This window comes from Brachyistius frenatus, unplaced genomic scaffold (genome assembly GCF_029030835.1).
Source record: "Brachyistius frenatus isolate BFR_SWC_R1_liver_20210118 unplaced genomic scaffold, ASM2903083v1 Contig_108, whole genome shotgun sequence".
Taxonomy (NCBI): domain Eukaryota; kingdom Metazoa; phylum Chordata; class Actinopteri; family Embiotocidae; genus Brachyistius; species Brachyistius frenatus.
In genome coordinates this window covers 106,161-127,129 of record NW_027210707.1, presented here as the reverse complement: position 1 = coordinate 127,129, position 20,969 = coordinate 106,161, and the positions used below count along the sequence as shown (strand labels likewise).

Genomic DNA, 20,969 nt, shown 5'->3' with positions numbered 1-20,969 from the left:
CATTTCTTTTTTTCTCCCAGCAGATGCTAAACGAGCAGCACGGATCTCTCGATTTGCATCTTTAGTTGCTTTGTTGATTTGATAATACATATTTGCATTTGGAAATGGCTCGAGTAATTTGACTGGGGACTCCCAATTTGCCTTTGAGGAGAAGTCTGTGCTGCAAACATTGCTGCGTTCTGGCGTTCCTTTCTTTTCCTTCCTACTTGGCATATAGTCTGTTTGTGAGTGTGAGATATAAAAACTGTGTATATTACTGAACGCAACCGAGCTTCTGCATTATAATTGTGTGAGAGTGTTGATCTTCTGTCCGTATGAGCCTCTTTACACCTCTTCTGCGTGTTATACTTTATCAAAGAGAGGAAATAGAATTAGCGGAAAACAGTGAGCTCTGCTTTTGGACTAACTTCTGTCTCTAATCAGGCCTTTTGTGTTTGTGTGTTCTCATATTTCTATACTTACAAAGAGAAATCTACCACACAATGATAGACAGATAAGGAATATATCTCCAAGTGAAGAGTTTTGCCAGACCTCACATTTTTTAGAGGCCGCGTAAAGGTCAGATGTCGTTTCTGGGGTCGAGATGGGAATTAAGATTAAGGATGGAGGGAAAGGTTAAGGTTTTTGTGCGCACGTTTTGTGTTCAAGCTGTGAGTCGCACTGTAATACGCAACAATATTTTATTCGAAGCTAATTTTGTTCCTGTAGAACAGTGTTTCAGTACATCCAGGCTATGAAAGCTTTTTGAAAGAATGCATCATCAACAGAATTTATTTTTGAAAGACTAGTAAGGTTAGTTGGTTATTAGCTGTAAACGTTAAAGAAATTACAGAAACTGAGGCTCCGAATCGATTAAAACAAAAACAACTTTGCAGTTTCTTATTGTGCAGCTACAAATACTGTCATATAAGTATTCACTGTAGCATTCAAAGTTGTTATGGTTAATAAAAACCTTTAATTTTCCAAACATGAGAAACACATCCCGGCTCTGAATGCTGTGTAATGAAACCTCTTGTCTGCAACCAGACTCAAATGAGAGCCAGATGATACAACAGTACAAAGAGCAAATACCATTAGCTACTCACCATCAGCGTGCAGGCAGAGGCAGGACCCAGCATGACCCTGAAGAGGTCACAACAACCAACTTGTGTGTGTGTGTGGGGGGGGGGGGTGTAATAGGTGGGAGGTTCTGGAGCACTGGGGAACCCTGGGACCTTTTATCCCACAGGAGATGGTCAGCTGGCAGGTGCTTGTGTGTGTGTGTGTGTGTGTGTGTGTGTGTGTGTGTGTGTGTGTGTGTGTGTGTGTGTGTGTGTGTGTGTGTGTGTGTGTGTGTGTGTGTGTGTGTGTGTGTGTGTGTGTGTGTGTGTGTGTGAATGGTTGATCTGCTTTGCGCATTTCTAAGGGGAACCCCTTGGCCTCAACAGTCTTGCTCTCCCTTGCATTTTCCACGGTGTGTTTCTGCATTGCATTTGTGTGTGATGTGTGTGTGTGATGTGTGTGTGTGTGTGTGTGTGTGTGTGTGTGTGTGTGTGTGTGTGTGTGTGTGTGTGTGTGTGTGTGTGTGTGTGTGTGTGTGTGTGTGTGTGTGTGTGTGTGTTAGTCCAACAGCTGGAGTTCCACTCATCTGGCCTCTCTTTATGCAGTCCTGCTTCAAATAATGAACTGTGTCTGCACAGTGGGGGCCATTTTAACTCGGGAGCTCGCAGCTCACAGAAGCTAGCGCCACTTCACATTTTAGCACCGAGCTCACACACTAAGTCTTCTTCTGTGCAAGTAACTAACCCTCCGATTACCCTCCAAGTCCTCGAAGGTGAGCCGGCATCACGTGAAAGCGTGACGATATAAAAAAAACAATTTTCAGCCTCTTTCTCCAGAAACCTTTAAGAGTAACAATCTGCCAGTAACAAAGTGTGTACTAACTAGCTAATAGCTACCTTCCCTGCATCTGCTGCTCCTTTTCTTTTTTATTTTGTCCCTCAAGGGAAGATTTGGCACCTCACTGGAAAGCCCAGCAACAAAATTACCTCAGCCTAAACCTGTCAACAGACCATTACAGCCCACGCTGACTATTACGGGCTGGGGAGAAAAGGGCCAAAGCCATTGTAGCGCAAAGGTGTTGGCAGATATAGGCCGGTGGAATGTGGCAACAGGGATATTTGTTGGCCGTGTGCAGGAGAGTCTCGCTTCTCAAAACACAGTTAGGTTTGCGGACCCTTATCAGCACGCTTTATTAAGCGTGCTGATGCTGGGATATCAATACGGGATTTAGAAAAACAAAACGTAGCCTATAGCGATAATCCAAGTTTGAACAGCGTGCACGACGTGGAATTTAAGAAAGTTGAGTTGATTGCAGAGCTTTCAGTGGGATAATAAATCCTTCAGGGGATGTGTTTTTCCTATCACTCCTTCCAGCAACAGCAATGATTTAGATTATAATAACAGGACTGTTAGACACATCCGTGCTCCTTATCACTGTGAGTCTGGGTGACTTTGAACTTTACGTGACTTATTTTCCCAACAAATATCTTCCGCTGATTAATTAGTTGTAAATTATTTAGATAAAAGTGTCAACCACGCAACATACGGGCTGACCAATCGGCGGCAAGCGTCGGTGGTTAACCGTGTTTGTCCCGCCACTGTTGATTGGACGGCCGGGGACGGCGACGAGCGCAGCGATAAACATTTTTTAACTCCCAGCGACCGGAAAAAAGACGCAGAACGCTTCGCGCAGAATAAACGCTCGTCACGCTGTTGATTAGAAACAACTTTGAAAATACGTTGTGCTCAGGAAAAAAAAAAAACCCCGCTGTGGTGGATATGTGGAGAGCGTCGTCTTGTTTCGGCGCATGCTACTTGGTTAAAATTAACCCAAGGTCTACACCCATAGGACGGGACGTCTGCAAACAATTCCCTGTGGAGGATGGCCAGACCTATATTAACGCATTGAAATTGGGTCGGGTTCACAGCAGGCTAGTACATCTCCATGACAACCAGACGTGCCTCTTAGGAAAACCTAAAAAAAAAAAAAAAAAAATCGAAGTGCTTTCATCTAAATATGAATCCAGCTTTTATAGCTTAAAATCCTACAATTTTCTCTTATTTCAATAAAGTTCAATAGAAATTACTTTGTTTTTTTGAAGACCAAAACCTCTTCAAGCAAGAAAGAAAAGGCAACCAGTGAAACAACGCGAGCACAGATGTGTCCAAACACATGATCTAAAAGATGAACTCTCCTTCTCAAAACACGCCAGACTCTACACTTTAAGTGCTGCCCCATCATGCTCCTGGGCTTTCCATCATTGTCCTCTGTGGAGGGAGTAGGGGGATTTTGCAACCCCCCCAGCCCCACCCCCAGTGGGGAGGGCAGTCATACCTGGGGGCCCATGAATGGAGCCCTCAGGTAAAGCGCTGTTGAAACAAATCTAAAGCTGCCTAATGACACGCACCGTGAAACTCTTCACAGGTCATTTACGCTGCTGACAGGCTGCTGCCACAGAGCTGCACACCTCCTCCTCTCAGCGTGTTTGTGTAAGTGTGTGTGTGTGTGTGTTTGTGTGTGTGTGTGTGTGTGTGTGTGTGTGTGTGTGTGTGTGTGTGTGTGTGTGTGTGTGTGTGTGTGTGTGTGTGTGTGTGTGTGTGAGATGGAGAGACAGACATGACAGATATACAAACTGATAAGAGAGAGATAGCCAAAGTTAGAGAGTAAGAACGAGTGGGGAAAAAAAGAAAAAGGAGTATGTGTGATATGTATTAGTCATACTCTGGGAGGTAATCTGTGAGCTATGAAAACAGTGTTTAGCCTTTCTGCAGCATGGCCTCACAGCATGGGAAAGCGATTAGAGATGCTATCTCCAATGGCTGCGCAGCACTCGGTCGAAGGAGGCAGCAGCTACCTCAGGTCGTATTTCTAAAGATGTTTAATTTATGTTCGCTGTTCTTGGAGTCTGTTTTGCGGTACGGTTGATGCCCTTGGAAAAACTTGGCCTCATATTAATCTGCTGCAAATGTATTGGTAATCCAGCACACTAGTACGCCTCCAGGTCTCGTTACTCACTTCCGCCGTACGAACCCCATGCTGGGGTAACTGCAAGAAAACGGCAAGGAAGATGAAAAGAAAGGAGGAAATAAAGGTAGTCTTCGAGTTCGGGTTTCCTGCACCAGGAATACCCGTCCTTTCTTTGTAGAGTTTGGTTTCTGGGAGACCCTTCAGTGAGATTAGAGTGTTGCATTTGTTGGTAGCAGATTATCATCGCAAGTCATCAGTGGAGCCTGCTCGCTTTGTTCTAATTAGGATAGTCGTTAATGACCTCTGACCTCTGGAAAGGAAAAACATAGTTTTCCATTGGGGATACATACATCATCATATAATTTGTATCAATGTAAAAATGAAGAATACTCATTCGCATAAATCTAGAAAAGCGTCTAAAAATGAGAGCAAATGTGCCAAACGACAATCGATCGGTGATCATCGGAAGGCAAATGTGTCATGGAGAATGTCTCTCCTTCAAAATTAAAGCGGAGCATAAGAAATATTCTTTTCCTTTTTCACGCAAACTCCAACGGCGTCATCGACATGTCTTTTCGACAACACTTTCAGCACGTTTTAGTAGATTTATTGCACTTACTTAGACTGCAGCCGTCTTATGTGTCCAAGAAAACATTTCAAATTGTGTCCCTAACATACCAGACGACACAACAAAAACAATCTGACCATCGTAGACTCCTCTTCTCCCTTAAATTGTTACCACACCATCCCTGACCCTTTCCCAACTTCAATTAATGTCTTCACACATCACTCTCAAGCTGCAAATTCTCCTCTCCCCAAAAATGAAAACATTCACACAAGAATAGACAGTTTAAACAGGTGCTATGGTAACATAATCGTCACTGCGGCAATTACTGCCTTATGCCTGACTAACAGCCATAAATCATTCTCCCTCCACAAAGAGGACGTTGTGGGCGCTGCACTCCCATCCAATAATCAGAAATTGCTCCGTGTACGGCGTGACGAGCGCGGCGCTGAAACGGCCCATTCTTCTGTTCGGCCGACGATATTTCGCTCTCTATGGCGACATTACAGGGATCCTTCAGCGAGCACGATATTGTACCTGCTCGACACCTGTTAGCTTTAGCCGAGGGTTTCATCAGATAGTTGAAATAAATACTAGTCATCATCATAACCATAATCATAGTCATAAAAACCAGGGGGCCTTTATGCTGTTGCCAAATTGCCCCCGTCATTTGATTTACAGTCGGACTGAGTGTGTGTGTGTGTGTGTGTGTGTGTGTGTGTGTGTGTGTGTGTGTGTGTGTGTGGGAGGGGTGGGGCAGGGTGTTTGGGGAGCCGGGGGGTGGGGGACAGATAGGGAGAAGGGAGGAGGATGGCGCCTATTATGTCCTCCGAATCAGGATAAATACTCAAATATACACACCTGCAGACCACCCGTCTCCCTCTCACACACACACACACACACACACACACACACACACACACACACACACACACACACACACACACACACACACACACAAACACACCTGGGAGCTCTCACAGGCATGTAATCGGTGGGAATGGGCTCAAGGGAGGAACACTGAGGAATTCTCCTGGGATTACAAAGGCGAACATTGTACTAACCCTCACGCTCGGTGCAGCAGGTGAGTAGAATGATAAGGGGCCGGAGGACAAATTAGCCCCTCATATTAAAATAATCCCTCACGTCTTAATAACAATAATATTCCCCACACTGAGGCTACCGCGTGGTCACAATGGTCTCCCTTTTGAGGGCAGCAGCTTGTTGAAAACAGGTTTGAGTGTTTGTGAAATGGGCCCGTCATCTCTGCTCCACCTGTCAACAGCGCTGAAATACGCAGATGTTACGAGTAACGGGTGCCAATAACTGCAGCGAGGAGGTCGTCCACGTCAAACTCAGAATCCTGACGAGCCCTTTGATACCGCAGGAGCGTCACAGATGCAGCGAAACCATCGACTGTATAGAGAAGTGGACGTAGAAAATGAGGCCGATGTGGAAGCGCCTTCAGCTGCAAAACCACCGGGCGCTGCTAGAAGTCGGCTCCAAAAAGCCTCCGACTCCATAGACTCCCGCTCTACTAGTGTCATCAAATTCTAAGTCAATAAAATGTCTCCACCAGTTATCTCGGTGTTGTTAGCTAAAGTCGCTCCTTCTTATTAGTTTTCTGGCCGTCCATCTGCGAATAATCCTAACTAGAAAATAAGCTCCAAGAAGATGTGTTTTTTGGGGGCGTGTGTTTGATTGATGTGGTGCAGTCAGGTTACAGCTATTGGTGGTCGGGATGTAGTATCGCCATGTTTAGAATCAGATCAGTCAGATCCACCGCTCGCCCAAATACGGTGACTTCCTGCTCCAAACCGCTCGGGACTAGCAAGATGGCGGCGGCCAAAATCCGAACTGGAGGCTTCATAACGGCCGTTAACGAACCAACGGGCGACGTCACTGCTGGTTGCCGCTTGAGCAAAACAGGATGTTTGTCAGACAACTGAAACTACACTTAAATGAAACAGCCACAAACCATTAGATGTATTTCAGCAGCCAAATGTATTCAGTTTAAAAAAAAAAAAAAAAATTTTTTTTTTTTAACAAGACACAAACATCATGAACTCGCTGGGCGAACGCCAAGTCTGTCATGTTGTTTTGAAGCAGCAGGTGCTGCTGCAGTCCTTTTTTGTCACGACATAGTAAGGCATTAAGGTACAAAGGTATTCAGCATTTTTCTACCACAGCTTCACCATAACAACACAGAACATCAAAAACACACAGGGAATGTAGTGCGAGACCGTCTTCCTCTTTTTGATCTCGTCCTGTCAAAACACATTACCAATGTTGTTTTTATTTGAGTTGAATTGACTTTACTGAAAGGTGCATAGCATGGCTATTACGATAAAGTGTACCCGTGGAGGGCCGTAACACTGTCGTCGTAACACTGGATTCAGATGTGTGCAAAAAAAAAAATTCAATGAGAAAATCTGTGACATGCAGAATAAGAAATATTACCAAAACTGTGTAAAAAAAAAATTGCATGCTTGATTTCAAGTATAAAACTAGAACGTCTCCATTTTCTCATCTGTTAAATGTTCAGTTTGGCCCCAAAAGAAAAGCTTCAGTGTCTTGATTGTGTATGAATACTGTCTAAAGTTCTGCCTTCTAATACAGTAATCCTCTTTTTACATCACAAAGTTGTGAAGATATTTGATCAAAAGAGGTTTCAGGCACATGGTCAGTCTGATCAGACCGATATAGAAGAGAACACAGCAGGTACTGCCAGAGTTCACTATAAACCCGGGACATCCATTTCTTATATTTAACATTAGAGCTGCAACAATTGACAATTAGTTTGATCAACAGAAAATTAATAATCAACTATTTTGATGACTGATTAACTGTTTTGAGTGAGTTTTTAATTAAAAAAGGTTAAATATCTCTGATTCCAGCATCTTAAATGTGAATATTCTGTAGTTCCTTTAGTCCTCCATGATAAACTCAATATCCTTTGGTTGTGGACTGTTAGTCGGAAACAAAACCAGACATTTGAGATATTTTCTAACATTTTAAAGACCCAACAGCGAATCAATTAATCAAGAAAATAATCGTCATATTTATCGATAATGAAAATAATTGTTTGTTGCAGCCCTAAATAACATCAAAAAACCCACTTTGCTTTTATGTCTGAGCCCTTGATATTGCAACTTGAGAAGTAACACTGCAATCAAACTATTTACTTTTAAACAAAAGCAAAAAAAAAAAAAAAACATTTTCTATCCAAAAATGAATCCAAAGAGCTGAAATAACAATCCTGACAAACAGAAAATGTGACCAGTGTTAGTCAGCGTTTGGATTTTTTTTTTTTTTCAAACGCAGTGGACGTAAACTATTTTTCAGTCAAAGGTAAAAGAAAAAAGAAAAAAAAAGAAGAAGGAATGTGGAAAATCTCGTTTCTTAAAGTCGTCCCAGCACCGGATTTGAAACTTGCAGCAAACAGTGATTAGCTCTTCTCATTAAACCTGGTTGACACTCACTCCTTTATGTGCAGCGGAACAAACAAATCTCTCATCTTTTGATTGCATCATCATAACATCCTGATAAGGATCATAAGTGACTGGTAAGGAAAGTTGAGTTTTGTAAAGGCTTGTTTTAGTAGAAGCTGCTGCCAGGATGGAGCCGCTCTACGGCTTCGAAGTGTTCTGCATGCGCTGTCTCCTCTTGGCCAGGGCCTCCTGCTTCTTCCTCTCGATCTCGGCAGCGGAGCACTTCGCTTTCATCTGGCTTGTGACAAAAACTGGAAAGGAGAAAGGAAAGTGAGAACAATTAGTGTAAACACTGAATACGGTTTGATCAGGGCGACGAGGAAACGATGAAGATGAAAACATTTGCAAAAAAAAAAAACCTGAGGAGAAAAACAAAAAAAAACGGTTTGTGTTGTTGTATGACCTCGAGCAACTGAGTTTTAATTTGTTAACATAAAAATGATGCTCATTTGGAAGTACGAAAAAACATTCCTCCCTGTCCAGAAAAAACAATCAGTCTGTAATTCGTTGGCAGTGACGCTTCCTGAGGTTTGGACTCCTGACAGGATCACAAATTAAAGCCATGGTTCTATGTTTACTTGCTTTGGGGGGGGAGAACGGTTCATGTGCACATGCACCGAACTGTCAATGATTATAAGAACAACATGTGACATCTGTTTTACTTGTGAATTTTCACTTCAATATCCAGTTTTAAAGCGAAGCACCAGGAGCAGCGGATGGAATAGTCAAGACTGCAAAGATGCATTCAGTTGAACAAAATAACCATCTATCAAAACGAATAAAAGATCTGAACTTCGCTTTAATGGAAGTACACTTATTATTGCACATTTCAAAGTATACCTTATTATTATCTTAAATGAGACTATTTTCTGGTTCCTTTGGTCCTCCTTGATAATCAACTGATATCTTTTGGTTGTGGACTGTTCCTCGGGACAAACTACGACGTTTTAGGCTGCATCTGGGGTTTTGGGAAACACTGGTTGACAATTTGTTTCACCATTTTCTGACATTTTAAAGACCTCAACTCTAATCAATTACCAGATTAATCGATAATCATAATAACTGTTAGTTGCAACACTAGAGTGCGTACATTTTCCTCGTGTCTTTTCTTTTAACAAACATGCAATCTTGTGTGATAACTTTATCAAATACTCAAGCTAAAGACATTTCAATTTGCAGTCTGTTCAAATTTTCAACATCAACTATTGCAAAAGTTTTTAGGTACTTCAGGTTTTTAGATATGTTAAGAAACATTTAACGTTTAAAACTTTATTTTAAGGGTTATTTGAGGTTAGCAGCCTCCACATCATGGAGGATTACATAATAATAATAATAATAATAATAATAATAATAATAATAGTAAACTTTATTTGTATGGCGCCTCTCATGCAAGAAATGCACCTCAAAGTGCTTTACAGCATGAAGAGACAGAACACATTGAGACAGACTGAATCCACAGAGGAACTGTGGCAAAGTCTCCAAAAGGACTGGAACAACCTACCTGCCAAGTTCCTTGAAAAATTGGGTGTGGAAGAATTTGTACTATTTGTTTTTTTATTCTTTTTAACAACTGAGAAATAAATGAAAACTCTTCATGGCATTATTTTGGAAAGCATCTTCACTTTACCGTAAGTAGCTGTTCATATGGCGCTTTAACACAGTCCAGGTGCAGATATCTTACCTTTGTTGCTTACAGCTGCTGAGTCAGACACATTTCTCTTGAAAGCAGCGTGATGGGTTTTGGAGTTCTGCGGTTCCCTAGCTGTCACTGTATGTGGCTTCATGTCCGGATTAGCATTTCCAGCCTGGAAACTTCCAGGAGGATCCCCGCGCTGGCTGAATGTGCCCGGACTCACTCGGCCTCCGGGGAAGCTCTGAGACATCGGTGACTGGTTGTTGGCGCCTTTCATGGGAATGTTCCATCCTCGGTAGTTCACAGCTTCACAGCTAGCCCCCGGTAGGGAGTTGGAGCGGACGAAAGCACACGGTGGCTGTCTGTTAGCGCTGGCGCCGGCGTTCTTGGACCAGGCCTTGTCGATTGGCAGAAGTTTGGTGGCTTTCCACCGTCTGTCTACAGCAGCGGTATCTGGTTTTTCTGGGCAGGTGCTGGGACTTGCTGGCTGCGGCTGACTGTTGGAGATCCTCTCCACGCTGTCACATACCTGGTAGAACAGTGCGTCATCGGTGCCGTCATCCCACAAGCTGTCTGAAATGTCTTTAACAGAATCCTCGGCCCTCCTCTGATCAGTAGTGACCCGGTCAGTTCCAGGATCAGAGGGCGTCTTTGCGGTGGCAGATTTCCGTTCAAAGGTTTCTGGTTTGGGTTGTGCGGCGGTGAAGTTGGACTTCGAGACCTCTCTGGCCGTCCGGGTCCGGAAGTGAGGGTTGGGCTCCAACTTGAAAGTGCTTCGATTTGTAGTCTTCGGTTTGGGACGCAGTTCCCGGAGCGCGCTGCAGCTTGGCTTGCGGTCCGAGTTTGAAGGCTGATGTGCCAAGTTTATATTTACAGTTGGCTCGCACACAGAGGTAAACTGAGCAGTGTCTGTCTCCGTGTCGTACGGAAACGTGGTTTTAGGAGTCGTGTCATGTTGCTCGTCGGGATTCACGGTCATTGACAGCACGAAGGAGTCATTAAGTAAGTCGTCGTTCTCCCAGTCATCATCAAAGTCGTCGCAACTGTTCGCACTGTAACCGCAGGATCCTTTCGCCGCAGCGGGATGTGCGGCCGAGCCAGACCTGTCAGCTGACTCGGGCTCCGATTGTTGGCGTTGAGCTGAAGCTGATGCTCCGGCGCTCTCGCTCAGCTGGCCGCCGACGCTCTGAGTGGAACGGTCGAACAGAGCGCGTAGCTCAGCCTCCGCCCGATCCGACGAGGACGGGCAGTTCGCGTCCTTCGCGTCGCTCGGGAGGGACGTCTGCGTCGGTCTTGTTTCAGAAGTCGTCGCGTGCTCGTTGAGGTTGTTGCTGACAGAGTTCGGCTGCTCGCGCGTCTCCTTGTCTTGCTGCATGTTCTCGTCAAACTGCCTGGCCAGTTTCATCAGGTCCTCCACACTGCTTCTTCTGTAGAGTTGAAAGAACAGGCTGATAAACATTAAGGTTTCCCCGTATTGATTTGTGAATGCAGGAAAATAATGTACAGGCCTCCGGTCAGGAGGTATATTGGTCAGCGTATTGTCTACGCACCGGGAGGACTTCTTCCTGACTCTCTGCTTTGGAATCTCGGGCGTGCACGGCATGGCGCTGTCACCGATCCACTGAAGCAAGTCAGTCCCTTTTGTTTTCACATCCTTTAAAAGACAGAAGTACAAAGTTAAAAAAAAAAAATAAAAAAAAAACATCCTTCAAATTATGTACTGGAAAAGCCTCAAATCCATTTCAAGCAGACAGAAATGAAAGACTAAACAGTTTTTTTGTTTAGTTTGACAGTAAAGAGCCTTTTTTTTTTTAACGACACTCGTGGGTATTCGGTCTCCTGTTAAATCTGAGGCTGAAAAAAACACCTGACCTTTGGAGCAATGCGGTTCACAATATCTGATATTTCCACAACTCTGGTCTTTCTGAGTCCCGACCCTGAAGAAAGAAAAAGAGCTGTTATACTTACACATGATGAATATAAGCTGAGCTGAACAGTAAACCATTTCTTTTCAATCAAATACACAGTAGGCCCTTTTTTTAAAAGAAAAATTCAGTTCATCGTAATACATTTTTTTTTGTTGTTAATACGTTGCAGTTCATGTCGAACTTTTCATTCAGATGTGACGGGTTCTCCTGTAAATAAACCGAACGTGATTTCTGTGCGGAGTGTCTCCGTTATTTACCGGGATTAGCCGGAGTGGGAGACGTTGAATCCCAGACGATATCTTGTGAAGTTTCCGACTCTCCCGGAGAATCTCCATTATTCAAGCCGGGGTATTTGTACCAACTCCTACGCCTCGGACTCTGCAGATCTGTTCAAGTCAAACAGACGTCAAATGTAAAAAAAAAAAAAAAGATATTTGGTCAGTTTTCTATGATTATTGTAACTTAAGTGCATTTAACATTGGATTTTACACATGGAAAGACTCATTTATACAACATGTGTATTCTTATGATAATTTAAAAGGTGTTTTAGAGGCTCTTGTGCAATGACAAGAATACAGACGTAGGAAAAACACAAAACAAACATGTGCCAACAGAGACCTTAATATCTAAGAGGATTTATACCATCAGCTAAATTAAATCTCAAACATTTATTCCTTCAAGTTTTCTCAGTCAGTGCTGAAGTCCAAACTCGTTTCCCACACTCCTCCCAAACAAGTTCATTTTCTTTCATCCAACCCATCAAAACAACAGATCTTTCTCTATTTTATTATTATTATTATTATTTTTAATAAACCGACAGCAGCACCTTTACACAGGGGCGATGTTGTTGTTGTTGTTGTTGTTGTTCCGGGCATCATCTGTTCCCCTGTTTTCTGGTCTTGTGTTTTCCTGTGGTAAAGTTTGGACACCGTCCTCCACAGTTCAGAGAAGCCAGGTGTGCAGGCAGCAGCAGCAGCAGCAGCAGCAGCATGCGTCGGCTCTGACATGGATCACCGAAACAGCAGCGACGTCTGCTTGACATTATTTGAGCAAACAACTTCGCTGGCTGCCGTCGTAACTGAATGCACCGTGTTTAGTCATTTCAAATTCGCAAGTGCTTCCGTCTCTTTGCAAACTCGTTTGTTTTTCTGCCTGTAGCCGCCATGTTTCTCTCCCACCCCCCCCCCCCTTTACGCCCCACCGTGACGTCATCGATCTACGGATGCCGGGTGGTTATTTATTTATTTTTATTTATTTTTTGACCGGCACTTCGCTCGACGGGTCAGGCAAACTTTTTGTTTTTGGCTCTTGTGACTGGAAGGTACGTATAAAGTCAATGATTCTCTTTTTTTTTATTTTTTTTAATGCCAATTGAGTTATTATACCGACAAACATACAATGTTTTCCCGAACATGTTGGTACCGTTTTATTGTAAAAGAACACCTGGTAGAGTTTGTTTATATGAGGAAATATCAGCAGTGGTGAAAAGTGGCCCACTCAGCTTGGCCGACACGTGGCCTGCTTGAAGTTTTGTTTTAATGCTATTTTATACTATCATTTGTACTAGTAATACTAGTATTTGAGGAAAATAGTTTAGGCTTACGTTTAACTCCTTTTAACTTAAACTTTAACTTCAAATATTTGAAACCTATATTTAGCATGTGAAATACCAATAACTCCTCAGTGAATTAACATACAGTATCACAGCTCCTTAAATGCACTATATCAGTGAAAGATCGTGCTTACATGTATATTAAAAGGTAATTATCCAACAACATTATACGTTAACACTGACAGATCCTATTTACTTTTATACTTGACTACAGAGCCTCAGAAAATAGAATTGGTTTCATTACGTGGTAACTTTCCGGCAGCGTTGCCATTGTTCTGAGAAAAAGAATAGAAAAGAAAGAATTATCTCTACAATTTGTCCATTTCAAAGTTTGTTTTACAAAATGTGGGCAGCAAATATACTCTCTCTCTTATTTTGCACTTTATCTGAACACCTCATGACACACAGACACTAAATCTAAGTTTGCTTTTGGCTGGTTGTCAGTTGTACAGTAAATATTATGTCAGACAGTGTAACAGATCGGTCTACCCATATGTTTGCCCAAGTAATTGTAATCAGGTCTCATTGGACCTGAGGCTTGCTTGTTGTGGAAACTTTTTTTTTTTTTTTTGTAAAGGTTATTGTTTGCATGGATTGTCCGCCTATTTATGTAAAATAAATCCATTACACTTTTCTCAAATGCTTATTGTGTCACTCAAGCAAATTTGCAGGCGCAATTTCTATTATATGGTGTCTGGCAAAAATGGCCACAAAGGTCTGTTGAGGTTACCCAGGTTTACTAAAGCGGTAGCCATCTGCGATCGGTAGCTCTTTATACACATCACACTGGATGATGGACTGGAAAAACACCAGAAACAATAATGAAAATAAATCCACAGCTTCATCGTTCCTGCAGACAAATTTTGATGCACCCAAAACCAAAGAATTAATGGAAGTCAGAACGGAAAATCTTGGATGAAACTAGCCTCATCTGCTTCTCAGTCCCCAGCAGAAAAAAAAATTGAATTTGTATTAGATTTAATTCAATTTAGTGTCCCAGCTTGTTCTTAGTCATTCAAATATGTCAAACACTGGCAAGTAATAGCAGCAGTTTGCATTCTGCAATCCAAAACAATCAGTGTTTAAAAAGTATTTTTGATTGATAAATTCCCTCAAGACCTGTTTGATGACGTAGAAATACTCAGATTGGACAAGTTTGTGTCATATATTGTTACAATAGAATTAAATTACATTGTTAGAAATCATTCAAATTACAACTACTCCCTCTACCAGAGGATATGCAAATAGTTGTCATCACAAAAGATCTACAGTTTCACAAAGAATTACTTTCTGCTTTTAAGTTTGCCCATCACAGTTATGAAAGCTGGATATTGGACCACGCATCTAAACAAACTGCCATCATTTTGCAATGTTGGAAAGTCTCGAAATAAAGCAAGTACAAGTACATTTTGAAGTTGAGGAGGACTTTGAATCCCAGTCACCAGGTTAACAATCACGACCGGGAGAATCTGAAGCTCAGTGAGGCGCACTAAGCCACGAGTATTTTCATAAGCGATCTAAAAGGAAAAAGCGTTAAGGCCTTCAGATCAAAGGTCAAAGGCTAGTACAATGCACTTAGGGTAAGTAAGTGTGTTAAGGTTTTTTTTTTTTTTTTAGCCTGGGTGGCTGCTTTGTCAGCATTTTATCTTTTCTATTTTATCTAAGATGTGTTCGGGAGTGAACTTCTGTCTCAAAATCTTAGTCTCAATTAAATTTACACATCTAATTAAAATACCTTTAACAAATGTGACAAAAAAGGTCTCAGTTGTTTAAACATGAGCTCTGTCTCTCGATTTTTTTTTTCTTTTCCTGACCTTTAAAAGTTGTTTCCGCATCTTGATTTTGGCTGCTGTAAGGTGTCATCTTATGAATAAAAAAACAAAAAAAAAAAAACATAAATGTAAATTCTCAACTTATACACCTTTATTGGTTTTCTCTCCAGTAGCTACTGAACAACGATAGTGGTACTTTTGTTGTTTTCTGAAGATCAGTATTTTTGTTAAATATTCAAGAGTTTGACTCTGGGCTGGTCCACATCGATTTTTAAAAAAAAAATTTTTATCTGTGCACTTACTTCTTTTCCAGTTATTACTGCCTATTTTGGGCTTCACTCAGAACGAGATGAGTCAGGTCTTGGAATTTCTTCGGGACTCAGCTCGGCCCTTGTGAGATCCTTCTTAACTATATTTAGCATTTTGCTGAACGAGTGTCCAAAAATGTGGCTTTTTGCATGCGTACGTTGTGGTAGAGTGAATAATTGCTTTCGTGGTAACCGGTTAGTGACATGCAGTTTGATGGTTCCAGATGAGTCATTATGTTGTTGAAACTAGTCCATATTTCCACCGTCATCATCCTCTTATCTCCGAAAGCTATAAGGAAAGCATGCTACATGATGGATGTTGGCGTTACTTAACTACGTCATTCATGTGCGTACACACGCGGCATTTAGAGTTTTCCACTCGATGACTCCTTTGATCAAGAATGAAGTATTTGATCTCCGAAAAATTTGAAACTATTATCCCCTTTATTTCTGAAAGGAAATCCAAACTTTTGACAGGAGATTGGTCAAAGTTCAATGATTTTATTTCAGTTGGAAATGATGCTTTAGGACAATTCAGGCACATTGTTGATTCCTTCTAAAAACACACGTGTGTATTTCACCAGAGAGGTCAGAGCTCACCGGCTTCTACGGTAATCAATACGTTACGTTGTGTTTAACCACTTTGCAGTTACTCATATATGCTGACTCTCATGGGCTTAATCCAGATTTGATTTTTATTCTCATTACGTCAAGCAAAATGAATTGAACATTTTTCTGCATTGGGGATGTTTGGATGTTAACATCAATGAACAAAATGAATGTGGGTGAGGTTACTTCCACAAATTTCTAACAGTCTGCAGAGCAATTTCCAGAATAAAGCACTAGATGGTGCTTGTATACCTCCTTGGCATTTTGTGTGTGTGTGTGTGTGTGTCTCTGTGTGTGTCTCAGTGGGGAGTAGGGTGAGGGGTAGCGTGGGGGTGGAGGTTTGGGAGCAGATACAGTAAGTAAAGTCAGTGTTGACTGGCTGTAGATTTTGTAGAAAATGTTTTACTGAGGTGCTGTGCTGCTGGATTACCATTTTACCAGAGACGACACACACACACACACACACACACATGCGCGGGCGCGCGCGCACACACACACACACACACACACACACACACACACACACACACACACACACACACACACACACACACACACACACACACACACACACACACACACACACACACACACACACACACACACACACAAGCTGCAGTGAATTACTATGCTTGATTATACTTGATTCTGCTTTGATTGTTTTCATTTGGAAGCAGTTTATCAGTATGGAGAATTTGGGAAGCCAATCAACTGTCTTTCTTTGATTGACCGCCAGAAACTGTTATGAACAGATGACCTGTATTCCAAGCTTCGACTTCCCTGGTTAAAGCATAATTTTTGTTACATCAAAACAGCAGATATTTAGCCACCTCTAACGATAGAGCGTGTGGGAGACGAGGGCAACTGCAACATGGTGTCAGCTTTGGGGCACGCTCGTTCTCATTCAGTGAATCAAAAAGCGCATTTGTTTGGAAGACACGCGGAGGATTTAAAACATTCAAGTGCCCTCGATTGCCAGATTTTTATGAATACGGTTGCAAAGAAGTAAAACATATAGCCAAACATCCAAGCAGAATATCAGATAGATAGTGGATTTATGGAGTATATCCATATTCAAAATATGACATACTGAAAAATCAGTGTAACCAATGCAGCAAATATTTTCTGTTGTAAGTTTAATAACTTTTTAATGGCAATTTAATTAAACGTTTGATCTCTAAAATGCCCAAATGATATGTCGAAAATTGCTGTTACAAGTTTCCAAAGATCAAAATAACATTTCCTAATCCAGAAATATTGAAAATATTCTCGCGTAAAACGAAAAAAACCCAGCAATTTCTCACATTTAAAGGGCAGAATCTAATTATCATTAGCATAAGCTTGAAAAATAACAATAATAACTTTTGTGGTTTTTTTTGTTTCAACCAACTAACTGGTTGAAGTAGTGTCATCTTAAAAAAAAAAAAAGATTGCCTTTACTTATCCATTTCTATTGCGATGTCATACACACCAAACAGCACATTTACGCCTATGGGCCATTGTCATGTTAGTGGTGTAGCTGCTGTCAATGTTAAAGAGGTTAACTGGAACCGCCAGTATGGATGTAGCAATGATTTAATCAACAGTTAGCTACGTTTCATGCCTCCCCTTTAATGCATTCAGCTAATCTTGGGGGTATCCCCATTGCTCTCTCAAGCGAGCTGTGTCATATCACGCCGCCACGCAAATCCACACCCGGGGGGCGCCGTCTCCCGCCCGTCTAAAAGTCACCGTAACACCCTCTGTCACACTGAATGTTAGTATTTCTCAGAAGTGATAGTTAGACCACAGAATAAAGGGCATGGATGTGTCACTTTGAATTTGAATATGAGGCATCAGTGCGCCTTGTGTTTTTTTAGCCGTTCTATCTTTGCTCCTCCTGTGCGAGCCTTTCCAAGCCGTGTCACGGCAGGAAAAAGAAAAAAAAAAAAAAGAATTGCCAAAGGCTTGCACGGGGAGGAGAGAGGAAGAGCGCTTTAAACGTGGATTCTCCAAGCTTGTCTAACTCCTTCCCAGAAGTGTGTCTCTTCACCTAACTACCTACCGCCTTCCTCTATTTATCGGTTACGCCTGGGTTGTTTAGAAGCAATTAAGGAGCTAATTGTGGAGATTTCTGAGGACTGGGTATTATAGTAAAAAGTAAAGAGCTAATGGCTAATTGCCCAAGCAGCTGCTAGTGTTTATGAAGGAGGAGCGAACATACCAGGGGATCTACCAGGCGTAGACAGCAATGAGGACAAGGAAGCGTTTGTGTGTGTGTGTGCGTGCGTGTGCGTGCATGCGCGTGTGTGTGTGTGTGTGAGTGTGTGAGGTGGTAGAAGGAGGGGAGGTGGGGGGGGGGGTGTCTCATCATTGCCGTGGATCCCAGGGATGGTTCGCTGGGCAGCTGCCAGTTGAGCGAGACGAGGAGGAGAATATAAAGCTCAACTCAGAAAAGTGCATAAATAATAATCACCTCGGATGGCCTCTAGTGCTGCATCTCCAAGGAGTCCATTGTATCTTCTGTGTTTGTATGTGAAGGGTATATCCCAATGTTTATGCCACCCCCCCCCCATCCTCCCACATATTCCACCCATTCTGCCAGACCCCCTTTGGGCTCGCAGTGCCTCATGGATGACAGTTAGCATGTGGCAGAGCTCTCTGAAGTGGAAGGGATCCAGGATGCTTGGCTTTCTGTGCCAGCTTCACCAAGCTGGGATTTCACCCATTTCACAGTGTCTGCCAATGGCTGGGACTGTGAATGAAAGCATTTGAAACAATGCCTGCTTCTGCAGTGTCAGATCAGCGCGCTTCGCCAGTGGTTAGATGCAGCCCGAGGTGGTTTGGCGTCTGTCTGAAAGAATCCCAGCAGCTCCTTTCGGTCACATTATAGGTGAAAAGGAAGTGCTAAAGGGTGTCCAACTGCATCCTTCTCCAGGAGTGACATGGTTGAGATGAAGAGGAGGAAGAAGTGATCATCGAAGCCGGCCAGTTATGGTCTCGCTTTGATTTTGCTTTCTGTTCTGTTTGCGGCCATCCAACGTGACTGGTATGATTTTGGAAATGCAGCTAAAAATATGCACTATGTGTACAATTGGGACATACTTAATCATCAAAATGCGCCTCGACCTTTGACCCTCTTTGTCATATCCGTTGCGACCCGTAGCGCGACACTCGTAGTAAAAAGAAAGAGGATGCAATAAGAAACAAGTGCGCCTCCTTTTAATGCCTCTTCTTCTTATTCTCCTTCTTCCCTTCGAGGGCGAAGCATCAGCGCCACCGACTCTCTCGGTGGCTCGGTCGATGTGACTCATCTTCCACCACGCATAGGATTGTGGGTCAGAACAGCCAGAGTAGCATGCTGGCCTGCATACTGTGAAATATGACCGCATGTAGTAGGACACCCTGGTACATTTTGCATACTATATATTGGGACACACTAAATCTTTTTTCCGGCCTACTAAATAGCATGTTAGTATGGATATTGGAACGCTGGGTAAGTATGAAAAAAAAAAAAAAAAAAAAAAAGAGCTTGAGTTGTCCCAGTCTGATTATGCTGACCTTGGAAATTTCTCAGAAAACCTTAATATTTGCTGCTCTTCCCACTAGGTAAGTTTATTTTTAGGAAAAACCCAATGAAAAAGACATCAACACTACCATCCAAACTCTGTGATTGACAGGTGATCTCTAGAGCGCCACGCAGAAAGCAGTAATTAGCTTGGCAACGAGGATGAGGGCAAAAAAAAAAAAAAAGAATCTCAGAGTTAAGCAATACCTTTATTTTAAAGAATTTCATCCTTTTTCTTTTTTTTTATTAGGCTAACCTCCAAAACTTAATATCTGTAATGAAATAACATAATTTTAGTATATCCAATTAACCTCTGTCTCGACCCCCTGAGGGCTTCACTTAACATAGATTCAACTAAGGTTGTCTTGACTGCAGCTCTGCTCGAGGTGTTACAGTTTAGGTGCAAGACCTCTCTGTTCTGATCCCCCGTGTTTATTATTTGTTCTGGGGAAATATATTGCGTTTATGGTAAACTTATACATATGTGCTGGATCATGTGACATCAAAGAGAGGGAGCCATTTGGTAGAATTAAGACGCAGCGGCAGTTGTGGAGAGAAAAGCTGAAGCAAGCGAGCACAGAGGGGCGGTGTGTCTACGTACAGCCTGCTGTAGCGGCAGCAGCAGCAGCCTACTCTGACTGCTCATTTATTCTGTTTATAATAGCAAAGCCGATGATAAATGTCCCGCAGAGTGCACATGTGCTAAAATATTCATCAATTGGAGTCCCCCTAATTTGCGGAGGAGGAAAACCAATAAATTCAAATGTGAGCGGCAGTCATGTTATATTTATATGAATATGCAAGACCATGGGTTGGACATTAAGATTAATCTGCCATGTAGGCGCTGTTAAACAATTCTGGTGTAATGTCTTGTGTTGGATGGAGACGTGAGAGACGGAAGGTGAGAATGGGGGAGCGGGAAGGGGGTGGGGGGACGAAGTGGGCCCTGCTTTCGTGAGGGGTTTTGATGGAAATTCAAGAACAGTTTCTCCTAATGATGCTTCTGAAATGTCGGGGTTAATGGTAAGCTGCAAAAAAGGGGGGAAAAAAAAAAATCACAACTTGCACGATTCTCACTGATTAAAGGAAAAGTGGGAGACGGCGCTTCTCTGTTCATTTCGATTTTCAAACATATAGTTACATAAAATCTGCTGCTTTAGCGTTTTGTTTTTTGGTAGAACTTAATATGTCATTATTGTGGCATCAAACTCCACATCACATGGTTTGAAATACTACTTGATTAGTCCGTTTTCTTCCCTCCTCCTCCTACTACCCTGCATAGTAGTTTTCTGAATTTCCTCTCTCTTTTTTTCCCTGCTGTATCTTCTATCCTTATCTCCTTCTTCTTCTTTGTCTTTCCCACTTTTCTTTTCTCCCCCCTCTGTTTTTCTCCCCGTGTGTTTTTCTCGCCCTTTCTGCTCAGGTGTGCGGGGGCCCGGAGGAGGAGGAGGAGGGAGAAGTGTGTGTGTGTGGAGGGGGGAGGGATTCTCCAGTC

The 20,969-nt window shown here is 42.5% G+C and overlaps 1 protein-coding gene across 1 annotated transcript; it reads right to left on the bottom strand.

The window, feature by feature from the left end:
* Nucleotides 1–6,559: 6,559 nt before the first annotated feature.
* Nucleotides 6,560–12,792, bottom strand: LOC138628916 (pneumococcal serine-rich repeat protein-like). The gene is made up of 6 exons (XM_069712292.1): nucleotides 12,453–12,792; nucleotides 11,884–12,012; nucleotides 11,571–11,635; nucleotides 11,249–11,352; nucleotides 9,747–11,125; nucleotides 6,560–8,316 (listed from the first exon to the last, which is right to left on the bottom strand). The coding sequence occupies exons 1-6, from the start codon at nucleotides 12,631–12,633 to the stop codon at nucleotides 8,204–8,206; spliced, it is 1,971 nt and encodes a 656-aa protein (XP_069568393.1). The 5' UTR covers nucleotides 12,634–12,792; the 3' UTR covers nucleotides 6,560–8,203.
* Between the last annotated feature and the right edge of the window lie 8,177 nt (nucleotides 12,793–20,969).